The sequence below is a fragment of the Poecilia formosa genome, unplaced genomic scaffold (genome assembly GCF_000485575.1).
Source record: "Poecilia formosa unplaced genomic scaffold, Poecilia_formosa-5.1.2 Scaffold144, whole genome shotgun sequence".
Taxonomy (NCBI): domain Eukaryota; kingdom Metazoa; phylum Chordata; class Actinopteri; order Cyprinodontiformes; family Poeciliidae; genus Poecilia; species Poecilia formosa.
The window spans coordinates 719,137-739,439 of NW_006800083.1; the positions used below are offsets into that span (position 1 = coordinate 719,137).

The 20,303-nt window shown below is 38.2% G+C and overlaps 1 protein-coding gene across 4 annotated transcripts in view; it reads right to left on the reverse strand.

Annotated features, from left to right (window-relative positions):
• Positions 1–501: 501 nt before the first annotated feature.
• The window catches only part of LOC103145604 (leucine-rich repeat and fibronectin type III domain-containing protein 1-like protein), a 205,328-nt gene continuing 185,526 nt past the window's right edge, over positions 502–20,303 (reverse strand). For 3 of the 4 annotated variants that reach the window (XM_016676945.1, XM_016676944.1, XM_016676943.1), the window contains 4 exons: positions 16,381–17,027; positions 10,075–10,176; positions 7,981–8,964; positions 502–1,323 (listed from right to left, as the gene is read on the reverse strand). In XM_016676945.1, coding sequence (XP_016532431.1) covers positions 10,124–10,176; positions 16,381–17,027 — 700 coding nt within the window. In that variant the 3' untranslated portion in view covers positions 502–1,323; positions 7,981–8,964; positions 10,075–10,123. The remainder of the gene's footprint in view (positions 1,324–7,980; positions 8,965–10,074; positions 10,177–16,380; positions 17,028–20,303) is intronic. The other variant, XM_016676946.1, reaches the window with a different exon arrangement.

The following is a 20,303-nucleotide window of genomic DNA, read 5'->3' on the forward strand; positions in this document are numbered from 1 at the left end:
AATATTAAATATTGACGTTATTTATTTTTTTATTTTATTTTACAGTTTAACCGGCATGTCCATGTAAAAGCACTCTGCAATGAAATTGACAACAACGGCTATCTTATGTTCATTGTAACAAGTTAATCTATTTATATCTCTACTCTTGGCAATCACTTCAATGTTAAAAATCTATGTTTTCATTTGGTTTTAGGATGGTAGCATGAAATATAAAAGCAAGTTTAACCACAGTTGCAGACTAAAGCTTCTATTTGTCACACATTTATTAACCTCACAAACACTGTAGAAAAACCATACAACTCTCTTCAACTTGGGAAATCCCCTCATACGATAGCTGCTTAACTGTTTGTAAACTGTTGCTGCATCTAGCAATTACCCAGTGTTTTACAACACTGTAATTATATCTTTGCATGCCATTGTACCAAACTAGGCTATAACACACTGAAACACAAAAACAGTGATTAAAGGAAAACAGGAAAAACCAGCCACTCACAGGAGTAATTCATTTTGTTTCCTTTTACTAGAAAATATCCACACACCATAAAAATTACATGTACAAAACTATAGATTTTGAATTGCTTTATGTACACATAGAAAATATAAAGCCCCCCCCCCAGAAAAGTGAGAGGACCACATGAGGGGAGAAGTGAGGACTAGGAATTTATGTTTTTTTTGTTTTCCCTTCTTTGTTGTGGTGTGCATGTTCTAGTGTGGGTCTTTTATGGTTCTCCACCCAGATCCTGGTCTACCACTTGTAACTATATCAGCAGGGAACTGTGCAAACACCAACATGGCCAAATATATGGCGACACTGTGAAACAAAAACTAGTTCAAATAGGTGCACACACAAGGTTAGTATATATCTGATTCGGCCAATAATCTCATTTCGTCTTGTAAAACTATCGTAAATTAGGGAGAAACTCTTACAGAGAAACCTGGAAAATACTGATTATTGGTTTAACAGCAATACATATTCAGAGGTGAAGTTGTTGAGTAAAAATAAAACTGAGATGTGTGTAGCCATCACCAGTGTCGTGTGCACATAAAAGTACCCTGTTGTGATAATGAAGACAAATTGTGCCTGAATGACAGCAGTCACGATGTTAATAACACAGCTTGTAGAGTACTTTATGGTCATACTGCATTTTTTTTTCTTCACGTTAAACCATTTTGTGACATGTAGTGAAGGACACTATGATAAAGTGATATATGATGTCAATAATGACCGATGTGCTCTGGTACCCTGCTACTTAAGATTATTTCCGAATCCTTCATCTGTAATTCTTGGCTCTCAGCAAGTGGCTTTCTATCCGAGGACTGGATCTGAAACAAAGAGAAAGAGAAAGAGAAATTACTGATCATGCACATAAGAATTTCAATTTCATCACAGAAGACACAAATCAAAACCCAGTGATCTTTTATCATCAGTTTGTAATTTTTGATACATGTTAATTATCTAAATAATACAGATACTTTGTCAGTTTTAATGTGTAGTTGTGATTGTTCCTGACCTCAAAAAGAACAAATGAGTAATTTATTTATTTTTTTTTTTTCATTTCTGAAAAGGCATACATGTGTGTCAATATTTTTGTTCAGTGATACAAATAAATCAATTTCAAATTGTAAAGACCACTTCTGGGCTCCTCACAACAGCAAAAAAGCTAACATACAGCCAAACCCGTCTTATATTAAATTTAATGACAAAATTAAATAAAGCTGCTCAAATAAACTGTCATCTACCTGTCCAGAGTAGTTATGTTTTTTTAAAAGTCACACCTTACTCATCTTTAATACTTCAGTGTGGAATTTGTAAAAAACACTTTACAAATCTATGCAACCTTTAATTACTTGGTAAAAATAAGGCGTTGTTGGCAAAGCTCTGAATCCATAAATGTATTTCAAAAACCATGTGAAAAACCAATTTGTTAAACTTTTTTTTTAAACTCTAAGTGAGCGCTGATTTATAGGGGATGTTCATGGAAGTCAGTTTGTTAACCCTTAATCCTCCTTGTTAACCTTGAACAAATCTTGTCTTTTGGTGTGATTATTACTGCAAAGGACACATTCTAACGATTAAAGCTCAAATAGTGATTGGTCCTTCTCTGGAAAACCAAGTGTTATTAAGTAGCTTCACAGTGAGTGGCTGGCAGGAACTGAGTGTAGTCAACCTTGGTGATAATGACTAAAATAATGGCTAAAATAGCATAAACTGACAGAACAGCATCAGGTCTAGCAAGGAATTATGTTTTCTGGTTTGCAATTGGTCAAAAAAAGGGTGTATGTATGGGAGAATATCAGTGAACAAGGTAAAGTTTTTTTTTTTTCCTAAAAAGATTAAAAACACACACGTTTCCAAAACAAATACATGTCGTGACATTTAATTATTGAGTATCTGAGTATTATTGCAAACTTCTTCACATGAAGCCATGAGTTTTGAAACCGTTATTTATTTCAGAGCTTAACCACTTTGAAATTGTCATAATGCAGCATGTCTGTAAATAGCCAGCTATACTCTAGATGGAAACTCTGCTTATTGACTGTCTTCTGCAAAGAATGAGAGATTAATGGTGTTTTAGTCTGTTTTCACTCTTTAATTGCATTCCACACTCCACAGTTGGAGCTGGATGGAGGTTTGTATCCTCATATCACAGCAAACTCTTGCAGGAGGAGCAACTATTCGGTGCCAGGGAACTTCATCTATATATACAGACCAATTTTCACATGACACGATGGTAATTTACTTAAAAAAAGGTTTATTATCGATAAAAAAAAAATAAAAAAAAACTATTTGAGAACTCTAATTCTAAACACACCTTATACTATTGAAAGCTAAAACACTTAAAGCTTAAAGACAATGCTGTCTAAATCAGGCCCCTGCAGAAAATTGATTACATTACATGTACAGAGACACTGATTTATACGCCAAATTATGAAGGCATTTTTTTCTAAGTCTTTGCATGCTGCCATGTATTCTTCTTCTTTGTTTTTTCTTTTTGTTTTTTTGCATTTTTATGTTGATCCTGCACAAAACATCAGGCAGTTCCAATTTGGTCTGAGTGATGAGAGGTATTTAAAGCTTTTGTGCCGAAGCAGAGAAAAGGTTGCAAGGATCATATTTCAACTAATGCTGAGCTGTCCAAATTTTCAGCATTCAATTATGTCTTCGTTTTTGCAGAGGTTAATGCTGTTCTGACTCTTTCCCTTCATTACATACATGCTTCTCTGGCTTCCAAATTCAGTTTATCAGTAAATGTCAACTAGTTTCGGTATTGATAATGTTCTTGGATGTTATTAAAATAATTGTGGCTTCCTCGTCATAATCTCAGGCTCCTAGTGCAAATTAATGATAATGTAGCTGTTCTGAGCCAACTCAACCATCTAAACCCCACCTCTGTAGTGATTGAGAAAAACGCTATGTCTGGGATGCCATCGACTACTTTGAGATTAAATTTGTGTTAATCTAATAGGCTTATTTATGTAACGCGATAGCAACTGCTCAAGCTACATACTTTGTTTTGCTGTGTTGGAGCTGCATTTTTCAAGTAACTGGCTCAGATATAACAAAACATGCCTTTTTGCTCCAGTTTCTGGCACCACACCCGTTGATCAGAGAAAGTCAAATAAAGTCAAGATGAATGTGACTGCACTCGTAAACTGAAACCAGGTAGGATGAAACCCCACTGCTTTGTGCTACATCTGACCACAAAAGAAGAAATATCGGTGCCGGTTTAATCCAGGAATGAGAATATTCAATGTTGTTGCTACAGTTTAAGGACAACTTTTCCTTGTCATCATTGGTAAGCAAACAATTTTAATTGTTAACACCGTCAATTATATCTTAATGCGGTTATAAATCGAAAGCTATTTTACAAAATAAAAATTAAATTTCACAAATACATAGCTAAGAAAATACTGGTCAGAGTTTTAAGATATATAAAAAAGTTGCATTCACAATTTACAAAGAAATTATTCAATTTTACCATGAATTAAATATTCCATAATCAATCCATGTGCAATCAAAACTAAAACGATTCTTATGACGGGGTTGCATCTTATTATAAATCACTCAAAGGGTTAATACCCAGAAAACTGTCTGCTATCGTTCAAACCCACATTACATCGCCACCTCATCAACAGATTGGAACATAAAAACTGTATCTATCTGCATATCTGTTTATCTGAGCTGGCAAGATCTTTTTTAGACATTTAGGAGGAAAGAGGGTCACAAAATAAACGCTTTCAAAAATAAACATGCCATGTGTGCATCCATTGTCATCTATTATTCATAGTACCATGTTTTCTCTCAGAGGAACCAAAGGCACCTCACAGCACAATACAGCTGAAGCTCGATACACACTGAGCAATTCGCCACGCATCCCACTCACTGTTCTCCTTCTGTTTCCCCCTCTGTTCCTATTTCTTCCACCTCTCCTCCTCATCTTCTCTTGCCTGTCATCTTTGAACTTCTTCTCTTCATATCCCACCTCCTTCCATTTTAGTCCTTACCTTTCCTATCTAAATGCTGAAAAAACTATTATTTTTTGTTTCTCGTAATTCATGCTGATTGGGATACACAACACAAGCATGGCCATTGCCTTCCTGCTCGGTTCTCATCTCCCTCCGTCTGGAATTTCTCCCATTGAGCTTGATTTCTGTGGCTGTAATAGAAGGAGGACTTATGAGTGATGATGTCGAGTTTCTGCAATGTTTTAGATTTGTAGTCTGCTGTGGTTGTACTTTGGCAATGCCGGCAGAGGAAATTACTTCTAGCCATTATTCCAAATATTGAATTAACATCGACATCCATCTTGTTCAACTCGGCACTTCTTTTTTCATAATGAAATATGGTTATTTAAGCTACACACAAGTTCCATTAAGCTTCAAAGTGTCAAACTGGCATATTAAATACGCCACAGCCAAACATTAGGAATTGAGAAAATTGGGTAAAATTTTAAACTTAAGCAGAATCCATGCCTCCAGGAAGGAATTATTTCTCAATATCCGAGTATCCAGATCCTCTATACGAAACAAAGTATAGAACATGGGGAAGGTTTTTACCAGTCTAATACACCTTTTAACCTTTAACTATTATACTTACAAATAGCTTTGTAGCAATATGCCTGTTCTCATATGATTAATAAAAAAAAAATCAGTAGTTTTAAACACAGTAGATACAAATTTTAGGTTTACAACTTGGCAATCATACTGAACAAGAATCCTCTTTTTGAATTATCTCCCTGTTACTGTTCCCTATGCACATATTTCCATTAGAGTAATTTTAGAAAACAGAGTTCAGTTCAATGCCAGGTCTATTGTTGCTGGCTGAGGTATGGCCTAGTCAGAACAACTGCAATGAACAGAAACAAATACATGGAATCACAGGTGCTGGAGCATGTTTGGTCTGTCATTTTACTAGGAACGAAAAAGGATATGACCCAACAATGTGTATATTAAAGTCAAACAATCTGGTTTTTCAAAGTAAGATTTTTTTAAATCATTGTTTTAATTAAATACCTGCACAAGTGTCATTGTGCTCAAAGAAATTTTGTAATAATCTACCACCATTCGAACAAAGATATGAGTGTTCAGACTCCATCTGCTCTTTATGCTACTTTTACTTGCTGATCATTTCTCAGATTTCAGACCTTGACACTTCCCTTTCGTTTTACATTTAATTTCTGCTCTTCACACGGACGCAAATGATTGATTTCTGACTCTACATCCATCATCCCCTGATTTGATTCAGGATTGATTGATTTTTGACTGCTAACTCATTTATAACCACTCAGTAAGAAAGTCGACTGAAATGAATGTACCCCATATGTCACTGAAGTTGATACAAAGTGTCATTTCTAACATGAGTGTGTTTGACAGCAATCTCAAGCACTTTTCATACAAATGCACTAATATGTGCCCGTCCACATCCAGTCGTGTCTACGCCACATCAGTGACCAGATGGGACATGCATCTTAAAGTGAAGTCACACAGCACGGTCCATTAATTTGTATGGCTGCACTGAGATCTCGCTCTTGCATTTTATCTTTAAATACAGCAAAGTGGCAGCAGGGGAGCGGCACTTGCATCTGTACAATGGTCACAGATGGCTGCTGTCAAAAGAAAAAAAAAACATGGGCCTGCTTACACTTCATTAGTTAAGTGATAATCAGATCATTCCTTTTTTTGTGATGGGAAGCTTAAAGACAAAATGATTGCAAATAAGCACATTTAAACAAGTGGACTAACTTTAAACGGCAAGATCAAAATATCATGCAAACTGCAGCAGCAGCGGCACGTGAGTGTAGTCTGTAACCCAGCCAGAAACAGAACAGGAAGCCCCTGTTCATTTGCCAAAATTAGCTTGCATAAATTCAACTTTGGAGAACGGATGCTTGACTTCAGTCAGAAGGGATAAACACCTCCTAATGGAATGAAACCCCACATCTGATTGAAAGGAGTAGAATGTCCTGTGGGAGGTCACAGCAATGAACAATGTCAGTGATGACCCCTATCAGTCATTCATCATCTTCATCAGACTGCTTGCAAAATATAGCAAGCTTCTTTCAGTTCTGACTTTATGAACTTTTGTGTGGAAAACACCATCCCCACCAGAACACCCAGGTGCTTTCCTAATAACAAACCCGGCTCACCAGTGATCTGAAGGAGCCGAACAGGAAAAAAAGACATGATTTACTTCTAACATTAAAAGAGATCAAAGTTGTGCTGTGATTATTTAAACGATTTGTAAGTTTTCCCAGATTGTTTTTTATTACTTCCAGCTAGCCGTTTACGATTTCTTAGTATTTTGTTTAAACTTTTTTGGTATCCTTCCAGAAATTTCTCACAATAGTTTACTCGTGTTTTGGCCCGTTCCTCCGGACAGAACTGCAGCCACATTGTCAGGTTTGTAAGGCCATCTTGCTTTTACACACCTTTGCATTTGTATGTTCAGTAACTGTATTAGATGAATGAAAGTATGAGCTGGTAAGAGGACATCGGAAGATCATAAATACATAAGATGGCTGTTGGGGAAAAAAAACAAATCTTTCTTTCTGTGCTCAGCAGAGAATACAGAAATTGTTATATTAATATCCATTCAAACTACAGGGGTGCTAGTGACACAACATGGCAATTTGGCAATTGTCGACTGTAAATTGTTTGAGAGAAGTTCTTTAATTCGATGAAAAATGGAGAGGTGTGGGCCGTTCAAACCTCACTTCACATTTCACTTGTTTTTCATTTTCTAAAAGGACACTTATATGCATTTATGATTTAATGTCTAAACAATATCAAGAGGAGTCCACCTAGTAAAAAAGAAAAGGACTGAATACGCTTTTGATTATCTAAAAGTAAAGTTTTTTCAAATTGGAAGTGAATGCATATCTCTAATCTAAAGAACAGACACTGAATTCTGCAGAACGTGACACCCACCTTTGTTGAATCTGGCTAAATAGATATCAATGACCCTCTCTTGTACAGGACTCCCCTTTAGGCTGCACTTTACTTAAAACCGTATCTTCTTCCAGCATATTAAATTCTCCACCAGTGTTCAATCCCTGCCTCAGGTAGGCAGGATAAAAGAAGAAATCGGACAGAGAAATGAAAGAGAGCATGGAGCTGCTTAGACACTCAGAGCAAGTAGCAGACTGGAGAGGGGATGCAGTTCCTGTCGCCTGTGGTGACATCGTCGCCGGGAAATCCTAATGAAACAGATTGTTTAGCCGAGGAGGTTCTCTAATTTCCTAGCTGACAGCAATTAGAAAGAGGTTTGTTAAACTGTTGCCCTCATTAGTTTACAAAGAGGAGAGACTGCAGAATCTAAATATTTTCAAAACTGTAGGACAATAACCCGATATTGGCGAATGCCCATGGTGGGTGCTGATGTGTCATACGTTACGCTAATTACTAGGGCTGGCTATTTCGATGTGGATACTCTGATTGCTCTTTTGGTTAGGTTAATTGCATAAACAATTCACTACTCACCTGCTTAGAGGCTTCTGAAGAGATGTGAGAGAAGTCGATCACAGTCCTTAAGGTCTTTACCCCGTCCAGTGATAAACGATGCATACAGGACTTGAGCAGTAACACACAGAACTGTGCAGTCTAGCACAGATCATCCCTTATTGATTCAACATAGATTTCCAGAGTTGGCTCCAGTGTGTTCAGATTTGTCCCGTTTCCTCCACAGGAGTCTTGATCAGTTTGTGTTTTCTGCCTACTTTGTCGTTTCCAGAGGTTGGATTCTAATTAGGAGATGGCGTGGCCCAGTCACGGTGCAGATCCACTTCCAGCTCAGCAGCCAGTGGAACAGCTTAGTTTATCAACATTTAACAGAACTGTGTTATTCAGTATCGATTAATAAAATGGAGCCTCACAGAGTCATCATCTGCATATGTCCCATGTGCGTCAGGTTAGGGTGTGTTTGTATAAAACATCAGACTTGAAATGTACAGCCTGCCAGTGTGTGATTACCATTAAATCCATGTTCTGTTTAATGATGATGAATTTATTTTCTGTGTATTTGTACCATCCACTCAGTCTGTACTGATACTGCTCCTCATAGTGGTTGTTACTTCACATTTACTATCCACTTTATTGTTAAAAATGATCATAGGCCGGTGTTGTTTTTCAGCTGATTTTTTTTCCCCCTCAGCGTTCCACTTTTCCCCGCCGATACCGATCGAAAAATGCCCTTAGAGTACAAGTAATTCTGATGATCCCACCATCACCACGCCTTGACCGGTAGTCCAATCCAGATGCGATAACTAGTAAAAGCACTTGAAAGCAAGTCGGACTGTAAAGGTCTCTAACACCATGATATTCATAGAAAGAAAGAAATGGATGCAGGAAACAGGAGATGCAGGGAGATGGGCTTTCAGGGCCTTTTCGTCTTGAGAGTTTTCACCACCTTCTTCTGTCTGGTGATGTTTGTTTTCCCACATCTGCCAGAAGAGCAACTTCAGGGTTCTAGAAAACAGGAGAGTGAGACAAGGCTTGTAAGGAGATGTTTAAAGTGTTGAATGGTATAACTCAGAAGGTTACAATCAGAGTAAGAGTATTGCATTTGTTTTAAAATGCAATAAAAAAAAATCACACTGTGTCTGAACAGGGGTAAGAAAAACAAGAGGTTCAGGGTAAAACAGCAGCAGTAACGGAAAGTAATAAAAATCTGCAAGATCTGAAAACCAACATTTTGGACTGAATAAGAGTTTATGTACTAGAATTAATTTATTTCCCACCGTTTATGTCTATTTAATGGAATTTGAGCAAAAAGGTCACTGAGTTGAGCTAAGATAATACAGCAACACTACTTTTCCACCTGCTCTGCTAAATTCCTCAAACGTTGCTTGAAGCAATACATTTGAAAAAGACAAAGCTGACAATTCGGTGTTTTGAATGTTAGCAATTTTAACCCTTGTGTGTGCGCGAGGACTGAGGCAAATAATACAGACTTTACGTGTGTGGGGTCGGTTGGACCCCATTTCTAAAGGGTTAAAGGACTTCCTGTCTACATTTTCAAAGGCCAAAGAGTGTGTTGCACTGAATGTACATGCTAGGTTTTATAAAATTACTTTATTTCTTTATAAGTCATCAAACTCTTACTTTTAATAGGAACAATTTGTTTCGTTTGATGAAAATTATAGGATGCCATCTCCTATGTAAGATCAATACAAGAATAAAAAATGTGTGCTGGAAACTATGAAAACCATCCTTAAACTGCTTTGTAAGGTGCTGAGTCAGGGGAATTATTTTTCTGTTCCAGTTATGGCACAGTTTCATTTCTTTTAAGTGAATGAAGCACAGTCATTCTCAAACGTCATCTGTTTAGTCATCCATCACACAATGTCAGTGAATTAAAGGAGGCTGTGACTGCGGTTTGCAATGGTGGATAGAAAAACCAGAAGAAAAGAAGATCCAATCAGACCTGACTAAAACAAAAAAGGAAAAGGGTTGGATGGCAGCAAGCTGCACACGAGGCCTCAAGTGCAGGGTGGGAGCAGCGAACGAGGTACAACAGAGGACAATATAGGAATGTAGGGGAAACAAAAAAGAAATCTATGGTGCAAAAGTCATTACTCTTTGAGGGTCATGTTGGCGCCTTATCTTCCCGAGGTCAAGAGACCTTTCAGATCTTAAAGTTTCTCCATTCGACACTGTGAGGCCTTCTGCCATCTGCTACTAGAGGCATCAAAAAATTGAGAGACACAAGAGAAGTGGAGAAGGAAACAGCTCAGAGACATTGAAATAAATAGCAAGTAGCAGTGAAAAACAATGGTTTGAATGCCAGTAAACAGTGCAAAGAAATGTGGGGGAACATTGGGGAAATCAAAAAGTCAGAATCAGAAAAGGCGGAGGCAGAGAAAGCAGAGGCAAGTGCTTTGGAAAGAAGGCAGGGGGAGAAGACATTGGCAATGGGAGAGCAGAATTTACAGAGACAGGTGGCAGTGAAGAATGAGGTCGGGCATATGGGATGACAATGAGGGGAGTGATGATAGATTAGAATACAAGGAGAACAGACAGGCTACAGGGTCATGGAGGGGCCAGGGGAAGAACACACAATTGCACGTCTTTGTGTTGTGCTGTTTTTCAACACCATCTAACCTTGTGGCAACATCTGCATTGGCTCAAGGAAGTTAAAATGGTTTTATTATTTGGACCTACGAGCAGACTTGATGGGAGAAAAAAAATCTAAATGTAAACAATAACCGTAGTGACCCGTTTTGATTTTATACCCACACATGCCCTCCAAGCTCAACCAACTACAGAGTCATACCTTACCCTCCCGTCAGTGCACTTTTTGTCAAAGAAAAGTTTTCTCTTCCATAACATTTCTCCTTTTGATGCAAGTCAAACATCTTGTCTGTAGCCTGCACTTTGACTGGGACTTCAGGGAGGTGGTCTTTGAGTTGATGTGATGAGGTAGAGTCTTTTAGAATGAATGTGAACAAAAGAAAACATTTAGCATTCAAGACTATTTTGGAATACTGGCTCCTACAGAAGATCCTGCCCACATCAGCATCTACAACTACTCTTAAAAAGTCTGTATAATATTAGTTACAGCAGCATTCACTTTCCCTTCTGGATATTCAAATGTTAGTACAATAATAATGTGCAATACCATTCATATTCAAACATGTTAATTGCTCTATCAGGCAGTATGACATGACCACGGTCAGCTAAAACAGTTCAGTTGTTGGTTGAAATGTACGAGGCAGCAAGGTGGCAATTTATCCTCAGAACTGATATGTTAAGCAAGCAAAATGTTCAAGGATGTGGGCCAATTTTACAAGGGCCGACACAGATGAGTGTAGGTCTTAAGGGTGTCAGAATACACAATTTGTCACAGTTTGCTGGGTTTGGGGCTACAGTGCAAAGGTTTCTACTAATTCAAATCTACTAATAACACAACTAATTCTGTAGTCAATATATTAATACTCAGAAGTGGTAAGTTTTTATATATATCACATGTTGGAGGTTTCATAACAGGTAATTATTTTTCACTCCACTTTGCTTCCTCTATTTTATAACTTAATCAGGTGGCTGCGTCAATGCAGACTCCTAACCACCACTGAAGGAGCCAAGTGTTGACTTGGCTTTCAATTTCCCCAGGTCTTAATCCAATGCAGAATCTGTGGGATTTGCTGGACAAACAAGGTTGATCCAGGAAGGCCCCACTTTGTAAATTAAAAGATTTGCTGCAAACATCTTGTGCAGATTTCCCAGCATGCCATCAGTGGCCAAGGGACGTTTGTACCTCGATATGTGGTAGCAAAGCAGAAACCAACACACTGTCAGGCAGGTGATCATAATGGCAAGCCTGATCAATATCAAACAAATAGCTAACTTGTTTTATCAGGGTAGTCGTTAGAATCTCCTTGTATGTAAACAAAAGGTTTTTCAAATATAAGGAACACAGATTTCTTCATTTTCTTCTGAGATAGCAGTAGGTTGGACATGACTTTTAAAAATAACACATGACCAACAGATGTAACAATTCATATTCATACATAGAAACGTAAAAGTACTCTTGGAAGTAGCTCAAGAGTGTGTGTGTGTGCATGTGTATGTTTGACAGATGGGTGTCTCTATTTATCTGTCAATTGTTCTTTTCCTCAGGCTCTCTGACTCACTGCAGCTCTTTCTCTGATCAGATCAATGTTGCCATTCTCTGCATTGCAGCAACCAGAGTAACACATCACAAACACAGTCACACCCAGAGAAACCCAAAGAGCCTGCGCTCACCCGCAGGAGTATTGTCCCTCGCTGTAGGTTGCCCTCCAAGTGCCAGTGATGCTGGAATCAAAGGAAGGAAACAAAGACCACAAAAAAGGCCAGCGCTTTCCGTCCCAGACTAAAGCCTCGAGATGAAAACTACTTTAATTGGTTTTGCTGTTTATCCTGTTTTGGAGTCTCTCTGACTTTTGAAATTCTTTTAGTTGGGGAAAATCAAAGAATGGAAAGGTCAATAGGGCCAGTAGGAGCAATATTTAAGTTCAGATCAATAATTATAATAAAACCTATAATTCCCAGCTATAATTGTTTCGTCCTGACTTTTCTTATTTGCAACTTTATTTTTGCCTTCAGTCTCTGAGCAACAATTGCGTTTTTGGTGTTTGTACATAATCACACATCACCAATGTGAAAAAAAAAACAAAAAACAAAAAAAAAAAACCCTTAAAGTCATTTACTCTCCACTGTAGTCTCTTTGACACCTGAGGGAGTCAAACATGTTTGTAATTCCACCTTTCTATGACGCTTACCAACTGCGTTGTTGAGTGGATTTAATTGAGTTTTAATATACAGCGGAACTACTGCAAAATCAGCAAAATTCATAGCAGTGAAACCTTTCCCTGAACCCTCGGGCTAAGCTTCTTCATGCCGCACATATCTCTTGTTCTCCTGCCGCTATCACCTCGAGGCTCAGTATCGTCTCTCATAAACTCATTCACAGAGGCCAATTGAATGACATATCAACAACTGATAAAGTATTTCAACTCAGCTGTTTAAGCCACTCATGTGAAAAGGTGTCTCCATTTATTCATCCTATTAAACCCCCCACTTTCCTGAAAGGATTAGAGTTGAGGGAGAAATGCTCTGGTGTAGGTTTAGTACGCAGAGCATATGCCCCCAAAAAGATTTCACACGCTTATGTGGATTTATATTATTATAACACTCGTTAGCATTTCAAGTGAACTTTGAGAGTATATGAGGTCACTTGAGCAGTGAGAATCAAGGGAAGTGGGCCTGATTACGTAACACAAAGGCTACATCCAACAGTTTTTGCTTGCAATTAAATTATTACATAAGTAACTGTTAGTTCAGAATGTTGTCTGCTACAGAAAAAAAATTGCATTATGGTCATGATTTGCTGTTTGTCTGATGCTGTTTCTGATTCAAGATTGCCTTAACATAGAAAATGCAACAGTTATAGCCTATAACCTGGATTGTGAATCTCCACCAAACTCTTAATAGTTCTTTCTTTCACAGTTCTCTTAAGGTTGAGGCTATTCCTGCTGTAAACTGCACTTTTTCAGCAACATTTTTTCCTTCCACTCAACTTTCAGTAATAAACTTGGATGCAGAACTCTGTGAATGACCACTGCCTTTAGCAAATATGTTTTGCGTCTTGTTCTTTTTGTGGTGGTTGTCAATGACTGCTAAACAACTGTCAACTGTCTTCCACATTATTACACATGCCACAACATGGTCAAAGCACAACATTTATTTATTAAAAGTCACCCTTATTCATCTTATTTTTTTTGTAATATAAAATTTTGTTTTTCAGTAACAGTAAATTACCAGAAATAAAAACATGAACTATATCACTTTGTGTGTATCAAGCTTTTATGAGTGAAGAGCAGACTGAATCGGTATTATTCTGAGTATTGTGTTGACATCCACAATAACTGAACCATCTTCAATTTGTTTGTGGTAATAGCACATTTATAGGTGCCAGAGAGGCATGTTTTCTTTATCTATCATGGTCCCACTGTCCAAGGTCATATGAATCTTTTGTGTATTTTTCTAGTTACATTTTTTTATCTCAGAATTTCAATTATAAATCAGTAGATACAAACTCTGACAAACAGTGCTGTGTAATTTAACTGAAGGTTTTTGTGGTTTCCATTTTTGCAATACATGTCCAAAACAAACTGTTTTCTTTTAAATGCTGTCAAGCTACCGTTATATTCAACTGTATCTGGTTTCCTGAAAAGTTGAACAATTCCCAAAGCAAGCTAATTCTGAAAGTTTACAAAAAAGAGGATTTTCAAAATACATTATATTCAATTTAATTTTCCAGTATATCCTATTTAGATTATTGAAACTAGCCGAGCCCAGGGACACTTGCAAGACATGAAGGACACCGGTCTTCAAAAGCAGAATTGGATCCTAGTAATTTTTACAAACCTATTTTCAAATCCTAGCAACCCAGCTACTCTATTGAGAATGGCTAAAGTACACATGGAAGACTGATAGAAGTAAAAGGGGTCATGACTAGGGTATCGTCTAAAGGTTTGTAAGTTTTTGCAACATCACATGAAAGAAAATCCTGATAGCTTTAGATTGCTTTATTTTGATTTAACTTTTTTGGTTCTATGACCAGGTGGCTGCACAGTGGTGCAATTGGTAGAGCTGTTGCCTTGCAGCAAGAAGGTTCTGGGTTCGATTCCGGGCCCGGGGTCTTTCTGCATGGAGTTTGCATGTTCTCCCTGTGCATGTGTGGGTTCTCTCTGGGTACTCTGGCTTCCTTCCACAGTCCAAAAACATGACTGTCAGGTTAATTGGTCTGTCTAAATTATTTTTGTATGCAGATTTGTTAGTTTAATGTCCATAATATAAATGTTCTGTTCCAAAAGATCTCAGAGGTTCTCTACTGAATTGGACTTTGGAAACTCTGGATTTATTTGCCATGTTCATTGTGAGCTCAGTTTTATGACATGGTGCATTACCCTGTCTAGCCTTACTGACTAGAAAATAGTCAAATAGACAATTGCACATTGTCTATTTGTGGTAAGATTATGGTTGTTAAATTGTGACCACGGTCAGCAACAATAATCAGAGACTGAGACCCGTCAGTGTTGGTCAAGCCTGTTATTCTGTAGTTTTTGGTGAGCATCATTTTCTGATCTTTGGCATTGATAAAAGACTCCTGGCCAACACCTTTGCAACTTACTGGATAATTTGACTTTGTCGGACCAATCGTGTAGAAATCCTTCTGAGAGATTGTGCATGTAAATCTCAGTGGATCAGCATTTTGTAATATTCAAACTACCATGCATGTTTAATGTCACTTAAGTCGTCTCTCTATGTCAGGTCTGAACTTCAGCAGGTTGTCTTTGCCAAATTCTGGTGAACAAATGTGTTGAGTTGCTGCTCTGAGAGTGGCTGTTTTCCCATTTGTGTTTGGAAACAACTGAACAAGTGTACCTGTTGTCACTACCATGTGTGTTGGCTTGGAGATGTGACCAAGGAAGGCTGATTTTAGCTCCTATTTTCTTTGGACAATCACATAGAGACAGTCCGAAAGCATTTAAGTCCTGTCCTAAAATGCGTTGTCTGAAAGGCTGACTTTTGCTTTTGTCCCTCTTTCTTTCAGACTCAATCAGTAATTTTTGCTTCATCTGACAAAAATTAGTATTGTTAGTATTGTTGTTAATTAATTAGTATTGTTGTTAATTTTTATTGCAAAAATTAGTATTGTATTAGTATTGTATTAGTATTGTATTGTATTAGTATTAGTATTGTCTGACAAACTGCCAAGTAATGCCTGTGGGAAAAACATCACATTATCACATATATGTAACTTGGGTAAGTGAAGTAAATTCAACAATGTGATGCATGTAAGCAGCTTAAGGATATATAACAAAATCCAGAAAGCAAGTTAGCAAAACAGAGACCACAAAGCTTGGAGAAGACTCATAATGGATCTTTTTCTGTAATGAGATTAACTATAAGTGTTAAAGTTAATCTTTCTTGCATAGAGCGGTATTTCAAAGAGAATGTGTTAAGTAGGACTTGAGATCCGACTGTAGCACTAAAGACAAAAGGTCGTCTCACCTTCTGTCTCATATTTACCACGTGCACAAGAAGTGTGTCTCTCATTTCCATTCTCGCACACACTCACCCAGTTTCTCACGTTTTTCTCTGTTATTATCTTGCTCAATTTCACTCTCTGAATTGCACATTGTCTATTTGTCTTCCCACATCGCTCTCTGTTTGACGTTATTTGTGTCCCCTCTTTGTATTTTCCCACCCACCTTTACTCTGTCAACTTCATTTTTTTTCTTCCACTCCTTTAAAGCACTTTCTTCTATGCTCTGCTGGCTGGTACTTTCTATGTCTATTTAGTTTTATCTTTCTGTCTTTCCATGGTTCTACTACCTGCTAGTTCCATGGGAGATGAGGGATCTTTGGTGACAGATGGTGGTCTGATTTTCATCTCAACGGAAACCCTGGAAGAGAAGCGGGCCTTGGTTGGGGAGAGCAACTCCTCATTAGCCAAGGAGTCCGTCTTTGCCATGACGCACTGTTCGCTTCTCTCCTCCTCGACCAATGCCACAGTGTCTTTCGTAGTGTTGCTAGGTGACATAGCCCTAGATGGCAGCAGCACCTGTTCGTCCTGACTGTCTGTCATCTTTGAGGCAGAGTGAGGAAGGACTTGAACCTGGCTGCCTCCTTGTCCGTTGCTCTGTGGCCTTGGCGCTGTCCCTGCAATGGTTGCTTTCCCATGGCCAGTGCCTTGATGACTGTAAACCTTGTATCGGATCATTAAAATAATGATGAAAACCAGCACAGACGCAACTATAATTCCTCCAATGATGATGATCATAGTGCCACCCAAGAAGTGGCTATGAAGTGCTTGACACTGACTGAACTCAGTGTCTGTAGTGAATGAGAGGCAGCCCAAAGGTCGCGTTGCAGTCAGCGATGTGATGACGTCATCAAACACAGCCAGGACACAGAGATCGTAGCTGCGTCCTGCAGCAAGGTCCCGGACAAGAAAATCATTGGTGGTGGACGGAATCATCCTGCAGAAGACAAAGGCAAAAAGATGATGTCAGTGAGATGATTGAACCATCATACATGCTGTAGGGAAGAAGAATGTTTAAAACGGTGCATCTACAAATAGACGCTTTGCACGTTCACGTCATATAAAAGACAGCAGGAAAATAAAATGAGCATTTATTTACAACTAATGTAAATTAAACAAATGTGTTGGGTTCTTAAGTTTGAATCGCATTTCCATACGACCAAATCATTAATCATTAATTTACAAAAATATATATATACATGCTTGTAACATCAATACTGCAGTGCTTGTTTTAGGTAAACAAAGAGCTCAGTTTATATTGATGAAGCTTAGAATTTAAACCTTAGACAAGTAATTACCATCTTGTTATAAGAAAATGTAGTGCTGAAAAAGCCAAGAGCATTTGCATTGACGTATCTTTGACTCTTGTCATCTCATTAAATGACTAACTCCCTGAAATCACCCCTCATGGTAGTAATGGGCTCTGCAAATGCTGCTTAGTAATGGTTAAAAAAAAGAAAAAAAAGAAAATCTCCCAACACTCTATATCAGTGCTTCCCAAACCTAGTCCTCAAGTTCTAGATGTTTTAGATGTCTCCTTGCTTCCAAACACTTGACCTTAATGAGTGGGTGATTAACAGGCTTCTGCAGCATTTGGAGGAGGTCATGCAATTATTCGAATCAGGTGTGCTGGAACAGAGTCACGTGTAAAATATGAAGGGCAGGGATACATGAGGTTCAGGTTTGGGAACCATTGCACTGCTAGATGAAGCTGACTGGGAAGCAAACTACACAAACAAAAGCAACCCATAACACCCAAAGGAATGCTTTGTAATGTCCGGTTAGCAGACACCAGAGGACACCTCCACTTAGTATTTGAGCATGCTCTGATGAGTCAGAGCTCTTTTGGCAGCGTGAAGAACACCTACACGATGAGCAGTTAGTTTTATTGTTGAGGCTAATCTGCTTAACTGCATCTGAGCCAGCAGAAGGTGGCTGGTAGCAAAGGCATTTCTGACCTGTTGAAGCTATTGCCATGATTCAGACTGAAACCCATATCACTGCTACCCCTCATTTTTAGCCCTAGCCTTATTTGCCTAAGGGTATTTCAATTGTTTTTGTTTTGTTAGGGCCAAAGATGAAAGCTCATGGATTTAGGAGTCTTAAAAGCAAACTAAATAAATAAATAAAAGGGTAACTTGGATACAAAGAGATTAAGTTTTTTTTGTAAATTCAAGTGCAAGTGTACATATTTCTGTAACTGTTAAACTCCTGCAATGTCTAAATAGTGTCCCAAGATATGACATTTAATACGACTATTAATATATTCAATAAGAAATATGTATGTATAAAAGCATATACATCAACTATTTCAACCATTTTGGTTGTTCAATGGTACTTCCCGTCTATTTGCTGCTGCATTACGCCGATGAGCTTGATAAGCCAGGGCTATTAAAATAAGAACCTTAAGACATCAGATGTTTAAAGAAGTTATGATTTTATTATCTGTGATAAAATATGAAAGATGCGTAAAGTGTCATTAGATGTTTCATGCACTGCTGCCTGAGGCACAACAGCCACCGCACTGGCCTTATTTCCCCACAGAGCTGGAATTCATCATTCTGTGATCTGTCAAACACTTGCAAAAATCTAACCCTCACGACTGCAGAAACAATCAGTGTTTGATTAAACCATCCCGATTCTTCCCTTTGTTAACGTTTTCCTCTGCGTCCCAGGAAGTAAACAGTTCAGATCCAATTTTACTGAACATTTTTGCTGGTGTAATCCGCCAGAGAAATCACCATGATAATGTATAGCAGTGCTTTTTTCTTTTCTTTGTTGTGCGTACCTTTTGCCTTCATACTCATTTTATCTACATTTCTTCTGGTGGGGTGGGGGCTGTTACATACAGAATAACTAGGAGAAGTGTCAAACACCCATATGTCACCGTTACATTTCCCTTACGCATCAGTCGCATGTTCCTCATAGTGACATAAATCTTCTTTACTGTCTTTCTCATGATCGTGCTGTACATTTATTTTCCCCTCTCAGCAGAGACAGACGGGCTTTTACAACATAGTACAGAGCAGAAAACATTGGATGGGAAGTCAGTGAGTGCGTTTATGTTTGTGTTTGCGAAAGCCTGTGGGCAGCGTGGAATTGCCTGGCCCAGTCTCAGTGCCAAGAGTAGCAATGGCACCAAACCGCAATCCAGGAAGTATACCTTGGCAGAAAGCTTTGTGTGTTTTTCTGTGTGTGTGTGTGTGTGTGTGTGACCTTGTGTGGTTGTGAACTGATGTGAAAGAATCCCTACACTTATTTCCTGATCAAAATTGGGCCAGAAAATCTTCGCTATTTCTTGCTGGAGGGCAACAAGATGATGTGATAGCAGATTTGGGCAGGAATTCTCAGATGTGATAAGGAAATAAGAACAGAAGAAGCAGAAGAAAAAAAAAACACCTCTATTTGCATTCCCAGACCTGGGAAATTGTGGTTTTCCCTATAATGTTTGATGAAAATATATTTTTAGAGGATTTCAGCTAAATATAAGCCACTATCCTGTGGTGAAGTCCAACAAATCAATTCTCATCTGAAATCTCCAAACTGCTGTGCTTCTTTTAATTCTTTGACAATTTCATTTTTGATTAAACTTGAAGGTTGCGATGTTGTGAAGACTCTTTCTTTGTTTCTCACAATGCAAGGCGAGGTGTGTAAAGGTGCCCTCAGGAGCTGAACAGTCTGACTCAAAACACATTATGTAAAAGTCGTGACAGATTATAATTAAATTTCCATGGAGATGGGAGTGAGTTTCAATATTTGTTACAAAACCAACTTCTGGGCTTGCTTCGAAAGTGACTGGAGAGCTGTTTATGTTAATGAGGTTCAAATAAAAGTAATGCATGGAAAAATGAGCCTGAGTGTAAGCTTATTTGAAAGCATACAGTACATCAGTAAATGTCAGAGAAAAACCATAACACTTTGGAGGTAATCCTCTGAAATAAGAGGTAGAAATTTAAATGTCACTTCTGTTACTTTAAAAGTCCACAGTCTGCTTCGTGGGTTCGTAAGAGAGAAAATTTATTATACATACTGGTGGTAGTTACTACCTCTTCAGCATGTCAATGTTGTGCAGAGGTCTGCTCACGAGCCGTCGTTTAATCCAGGTGTGTTGAACCAGGGAGCAAATTAAACCAGGCAGAATACCAGCCCTTAAGGACCGACGTTGGACATCCCTAATTTAAAGGATCTCTGAGTTTTTAGCATTTTTGAAGGT